This window comes from Eschscholzia californica, unplaced genomic scaffold, assembly GCF_041429995.1.
Source record: "Eschscholzia californica isolate CP2 unplaced genomic scaffold, dmEscCali1.0.p SCAF_4, whole genome shotgun sequence".
NCBI lineage: Eukaryota > Viridiplantae > Streptophyta > Magnoliopsida > Ranunculales > Papaveraceae > Eschscholzia > Eschscholzia californica.
The window spans coordinates 12,470,181-12,476,966 of record NW_028238461.1 but is presented as its reverse complement, the minus strand read 5'-3'; the positions used below and the strand labels follow the sequence as shown (position 1 = coordinate 12,476,966).

Sequence of the window (6,786 nt, the reverse complement as noted above, 5' to 3'; positions counted from 1 at the left end):
TAATTTGAGTGTGATTTTAGAGGAAGATAATTGTTTGATTTCAAGATGTTTCTATCAATAAAAAAAAATTATATTCATCCCTCCATTTTGGTCCCTCCCTCAACCCTTCGCTTATGTGGCGACATATCACTTGAGTGTGGAGCAATTGGAGAGAGAATGGTGAGAAAACGTACTCCAATAATATGTCGCCACAACAGCGGAGGGCTGGGGGAGGGACCAAAATGGAGGGGTGAATAGAATTTTTGTAAAAAAAACTTCAAGTAGGACTGAGTTAGTGAGTGTGGTTAATGGAGGAATTCTTAGGTTTTGGGAGTGGTGGAAGATTTCAGGTATTGAACATTTGTTCAATCAGCTTGGCCAATATTGATTTGGTGGTAAGTGTAAATGAAATTTGACTCAATTAAGGCAAATTGATCAAGCCAACCAGAACGCTCATCATGAGGCACTTTGCATTTAAAGGTATGCAACTCCCATGATGTTTGAAGAGAAAAATAATTATGATCATCCATGTAAGAATTGTGATTCAATCACGTATGAATGAATATGGTTCGCTTGGTTTCAGAAAAAAAAAAAAAACCAGAACGTGTGGCAGGTAAAAATGGTGAGTGTATCTAAAATTTTTGGGGGAGGAGTTGCTAGTAAGGTGCCTTCCGACATGTTGGTGTCTGTAGAATCGTCAGAACCAAGGAACTAAATCGGCAGGGGTGCCTGCAGAACTATATGAAGTTGATTGGTGTTGTGGTGGTGATAGCAGACATTATTGTGGTTCCCATTGAATCATACTTCCTCTCATAAAAACTATTTCTGAGATAGTCTTCATAAGTTGGATAAGAGATGTTGGTGCCCGTGGCAAGGGAGCATGTGTATAGGCAGTGGGCAGGCTGGACTAGGGTTTATAATGTAGGAATAAGGGTTGTAGAGGTGCAGTGCTTAGTGGGGGTTGGCTGTGCTACTGTGTCGCTGATGAAGGTGGCGGTGGTTGATTAATCTCCGTTAGCTAGTCGTTGAGAGCATTTCACCTCTTTAGTACTGACAAATTGGAAAGGCCAAGTCTTTGTCACAGTTTCTCCCACTCCATCATAGTTGGGGTTTCAAGCCTACAATTGATAAAGACGCTAAAACAATACTATGACTAAGAACAACACTAACCATGTATCAATCATTATGTTCGCATGGGAATGCGAATTCGTGACTATTCGTACTCTGGGTTGAACAAGATGTGGGAATGGGGTGGGGTTCAATTACTCATGGACACCTTAGGTTTAGGCTTGGGCGTTCCTAGAAGCACTATCTAAGAACGACGGACTTAGCGGGCAAAGTTGTGTCAAGGACATTCTTGAAAACCTTGCACAAGTACATAATCCACCATGGTACTCAAATACGACGGGCATAACAGGCTTCAGACGGTCCAAGTATCCCAACTTACCTTAGAAAATACACAAAAATAGGAAATGTTTGAAAGCAACAAGGGTTTCATCTTCCACTTTCAAAATATAATTTGTATTGTTCGGAGAAGCTTCATCACTTCATTAAATCTTCAAAAAATTTACAAGAAATGGTCTTTAGACATAGAATTAGTGCAGTATCAAGCATCATATGAACACCATAACTATCCCCCACAAAGAAACTGCACAAGGGGGCTCATAGACTTTTGGTGTCAACCAAGATTGACAGCACTCAGATGGGGCTCAAGGGGTGTTGTAGCAGTAACCGGGGGCGCCTATAGTATTTAAAAAGAAGGTTTGGACAGGAGAGGGAGAAACGGTGAGGGGATAAAAGCCTATGGGCTGGGTTGACCCTTTATTTGAGTTTGTTGGGTCTCTAGATGGTCATATTAGACTATGGGAAATTTTAAATGCACTCACCATTTTGTTATATACACTCACATCTAAGATAATTTTTGTCGAAGCCAAACGAAATGTGAGTGTGACAGGTATAAATGGTAAGTGTATATAACATTTCTCATTAGACTAGCCGAAGTCTCAAAAAGCACAAATGGGCCACTGTTTTCCTTAAGCCAACAAGTTGTTCCTATATGACTTGGTCCAAAGACTTGGATAAAGCCTTCCCTGGTGAACGAAAGAAAGAGTGAAGGAACAATCAAGTGAGTAAAAAAGATGGAGTTACAAAGAGCGAAAGATGGAGTAAGAGAGGGAGATATAAATTGAGACAGACAGCGGCCAAGATAACGATGGAGAGAGAGAGAGAGAAGCAGGTCGGCGACAGAAGGTGCCTGCCACACTGGACACTCACATTCATCGTCGTATCATTATATATTGTATTTATCTAAGGATACTTTATAGTCCTACACATACATCCATGAAAAAGTTCCATATCCGGTAGGACCTGTATTCATGAAGTTATTGCAGTTTTTAATGTATACAGTATGAACTTCCTTATTCGAACCTCACTTATCTTAACATTTTTCTGATGTAGTTTTATCTATTTGCAACAGTTCTTTGTGTCTGAATTACATATCACGTTCATGCTCTAGCACTCTGAGCGGTTACTCCGTTAGCATTAACGAAAGATACAATTAATCTTTTTTACTTGACTTTTCCATTTCAGGAGGGTAACTCAGACCTCGGAAGCCTTTTGATCAATACTCAAACCCAAAAGGAATAGGAAAATGAATGGAGTACACCCTCGTGCTCCACCTGTCGTATGTGGATAATAAAACAATAGATATTTTGTCTATTCACACCCTTTGAGAATTCAGAAAAGACAAAATTGCCCTTTGTTTTATTCAAGGCGGTAGGGCGGGCAGTACACGGGGATGTACCCCTACAGGGGTAGCATAGCGCATCTGGGTACAACATCTTTTTTTTCATCTTTGTATTAGTTAACCTAGAAAATAAGAGAGAAAGAAAGAGCAAACAATCAAACTAGTAAAAAAATAGGTCCACCAATTTAGACAATGATTGGTCTAAAAAATATCAACTTTACATGACTCAAAATTTGTTGTTGGATTTGCTATTGTTTAGATTGAGATGTTGATACTGTTGATGCTGATGTTGTTGATAATAATGTGAAATGGAGTTACTACTCTCACCAATCTCTCCCCTTGTCATATACTCATCATCTATCTCTTCCTTTGCCACATTTGCCACCTCTCCAACTTCATCTAGTCTTTGATGAGGGCCACCACTCGACGAGGACGGGGACGGTGTCGGCCCAACGGAAGGGAGCTTCGAGAGGAGTGCTTCTAGGGCACTCATTGAAGGTGTCACCTTTAATGGATGATTAATAAAGTAATCATTATGATAAAACTCCGGGGCGGTCGGAGGAGGAAGAGTAGAAAACACAGAGTGAAAAGGCCATGTAGTATTTGGAGTAGTACCATAACCTTCAAGATCATAAGGAATTGGCATAGATGATGATGGGTGTGGTAATAGGACACCAGGAATGCTCTCTATATAACAAAGCTTCTTTCTCAATGAAATAATGTAGTTTGGGTCTTCCATAACCTAGAAAATTATGGGAATATAAACATTAGCTAGTGTAAAATAAATGGTAGGAGAGAGAGGGGGAGAGAGAGAGAGAGACCTTATGGACAGCACCTAACTGAATAACACCTTCTCTAACAGCAATTAAAGCAATGGTCTGTAAGATTTTGATCATTAGTAGCAAAGAAAAATGAAGCTATCTAGGTTTCCTAGATATAGATAACAAAAGAAAGTATTTTATTCCCTTCATCAAAAAAAAAAAAGAAAGTATTTTATTGGTCAATGTTTTCCTGATGTACAGTGTACCTTTATACCAGACTGAAACTGAGCTTCCCATGTCCTTGGTTGCTGAAAAATAAAACCAACAATTAAATTTATTTAGTTGGGTGGTAAAACGTGTGTCTGACTAAAAAGATCAGAATGCAAATCTTACTGTTACAAAAAAAAAACGTACTAGTTACTTACTGAATCTCCTAAGTCGTTCCATGCAGATGAACAATTGATTTCTTGAATATTTGGTTCATTGTATACCCACTTATGACTTCGATCTGCAGCTACTTTTCCAATCAAACTGCATAAACGTATCAAATTTTTAGGTATATTGGAAATGTTACACTATACATAGTGATCATTTGTACTAGTCAATTTACCCATCTCCATAGTTGTAAATTTCATGGGACATCTTGAAGAAAAGTTCAGGTTGCAGGCCTTTGAGGGGTTGGAATTGATAATTACTATAACCCAACGATGAGCCCGCGCAGTCACCGGCCGAGACCGGGTCGACCATTGATGAAGCAGCAAAGTTGCAGAATCCATCCTCCCATACCAGTATCCTATCACATGTATCCATGAAAGTACATATCATTCAATGCAATATATAATTTGAAGATGCAAATTCTAGTGTGTGTGTGTGTGTGTGTGTGTAGATAGATAGAGAGAGTGTGTGAAAATGAAAAGGGTTAACAGTGTTAGAGCCAATTAAAGTAATTACCAATTCCTCCTGTTTCCTCTTAGCCTATCAAACCCTCCTTCTTGAATATCCCATCTGTTAAAAGACATTATAAAACAGATTGAATAAGTTCCCAAGCATAATTAAATTGATTAATTAGCTAGATTTGTGGGTCTTTCCCCATATATAGGATCAATTTAAAAACAAAAAAGAGAAGGGGGAAAAACTAATTAACATTTAATTATTCATATATAATTATAAAATGTTGTTATTCTCACTTGGGTGGTGGGAAGTTTCTAGGGAGGATCCTCCAAAAAACTGCATAAACCCATTGAGAACTTTCATGAATACATAAGCTTCTTAATGTGTGTTGAAGGAGATGAGTAATTGCTAATGGGTTGATTTGTTCTTCCATATTTCCTTCCACCCACCACTACTATGGAGATGAATTCCTTTAGTAATATATATAGCTAGTGAGGGAAAAATATCTAACCATCCTTTCTTCTCGTTGAGGTGAATTTATAGTTTCATGCCTCTCTCTCTCTCTCTTTCTAGTGTTAGAGCAATATTAAATCATGCTTTAAATTTTATAATAAGGTCACTTTTTTACATCAAGAGTACTGTCAATTTCACTTGTAACATTTGTTATTCTCTTCATTCTCCCACTCTTTTGACAGTCACTATTGTGTTAAAATTTTGTATATCTAGAATTAGTGGACTCTGTCTCACTGGATATCTATTTACCTCAGTCAGAGTCTCGTCTGTAAATTGTAAGGATTCTCTTGTGCATATATTTTAGGCAGGGGCGTTTATATACACTTAGATTCTTCTTAATACATTGAGTCATTGAGAAGTCTTGTGACCAAGTAAAATATCATATTCAAGGTATTATGCTCATCTACAATTATCTTTTAATTAAATATACACAAATATAATTAATATGGTACAAAACTAAACCGATACGTGATCAACATGCAAACTTGTGCACGTTACCCGTAGAAAAAACAAGCTTTAGCCCCAAAGAATACCGGTAACATCTCTTCAAAGAATACCTATAACATCTCTTGCTCGTTGTTAGTTAATTATGAGTTAGAATGTTCACATTGGTATTAGAGCCGAAGAGAATTTGTCTTCCAGAGTAGAAGAATGTGCTAGTCCTACATCATTTGAGAGAGAATATAGACCTGAGTTATAGGTGAAACCTTCGTATCGTTTGAGATGTTAACCCATTTTAATCGGTGTGTGAGAGGTCGCAGTAAGACCACAATTCAATGCCTTTTAGACTTAATCCCAGTGTTCAAAACAATTGAGATAATATCAACAGTACGTCACAAATTAGGTCATCTCCAATTCATGATTTGCATATATTTGGTTGGTTATTTTTGGGTTAGTCATTAGTCCAAATGACTATAGAAAAGGAGTGATCATGGCATCCCACATACATGTATAATTTAAAGTGAGATAAGGGAAGGTTGAGATGGAAAAAGGATGCCCTTTTCACCAAAATAATTTACAAGATCTCTATCTCTCTCTATTTAGTATCTACAATATAAAGGATGAGGGTCCACCAGGTAAGCAAGGATCTCTATCTCTCTCTATTTAGTATCTACAATATAAAGGATGAGGGTCCACCAGGTAAGCAAGGAGGAGGAAAACTATCGTTTTCATGAACCCTGGTCACACCAGAAAATGCTTACCTATTGCCAGGCTATTACAGTACCCCCCCTTCTTTGACCATCATCCACTACCAAGAGGTTTATTAACTTCTTTACTTACTTTAGTGGGAGTCTTAGGTGCCACACCAAGTATTCAAAACCCACTATTTCCTTCTTTTTTAACACATGAAAATGACCATATTCATTATAACCAATAGATAGTAGAATAAATACTATCGGTGAGAGCAAGAGATATCAACGATTTACACGTGAAAATTGAAAAACTAAAAAGGAAAATGCTAAAATTAAACATGTTTGACAAAAGAAGTTACCAAGCTGATGTGGCGGTTGTAGTTTGAAAGTTTGATTAAATCTGAACTGTTAGAGATGAATATCACAATCGCCACATCAGATGGGTAACTTTTTTTGTCAAAATCTTTTGTGATTCTAGCACTTACGAAATAAAAATTATGAAAGAAGCTTTCAATCTTATGTACTTAATAGTTTATGTATAATTCTACCTTTGTTGTTGGCTTTGAATCTCCTATTACTTTTAGATTTAATAGTCGAAACCGTGTTTAATAATGAGGGTCGGAAATATTCCGGACAATTTTTGGTGCTTATGTGAAATGGGTGGGGAAGGAAATAGGGAGGAAGGTTCGTAAGTAATGATACATTAATACCTTCGTATGAAAATTTTGATGTTGATATATCTTCGTGGTTTTTAATAGTTAAA

At 37.3% G+C, this 6,786-nt stretch overlaps 1 protein-coding gene across 1 annotated transcript; it reads right to left on the bottom strand.

Annotated features, from left to right (window-relative positions):
* Positions 1-2,869: 2,869 nt before the first annotated feature.
* On the bottom strand, positions 2,870-4,995 carry LOC147542793 (uncharacterized). Its single transcript, XM_086634120.1, has 7 exons — positions 4,674-4,995; positions 4,438-4,491; positions 4,097-4,279; positions 3,912-4,017; positions 3,753-3,794; positions 3,547-3,603; positions 2,870-3,467 (listed from the first exon to the last, which is right to left on the bottom strand). The coding sequence occupies exons 1-7, from the start codon at positions 4,808-4,810 to the stop codon at positions 2,952-2,954; spliced, it is 1,095 nt and encodes a 364-aa protein (XP_086490246.1). The 5' UTR covers positions 4,811-4,995; the 3' UTR covers positions 2,870-2,951.
* Between the last annotated feature and the right edge of the window lie 1,791 nt (positions 4,996-6,786).

Coding starts and splice junctions, on each gene's coding strand:
- LOC147542793 (XM_086634120.1), bottom strand. CDS start 4,810: ATGGAAGAACAAATCAACCCATTAGCAATTACTCATCTCCTTCAACAC. Junction 4,492..4,673: donor AGAAACTTCCCACCACCCAA/GTGAGAATAACA, acceptor GTCTTTTAACAG/ATGGGATATTCAAGAAGGAG. Junction 3,604..3,752: donor AGTTTCAGTCTGGTATAAAG/GTACACTGTACA, acceptor AAAATCTTACAG/ACCATTGCTTTAATTGCTGT.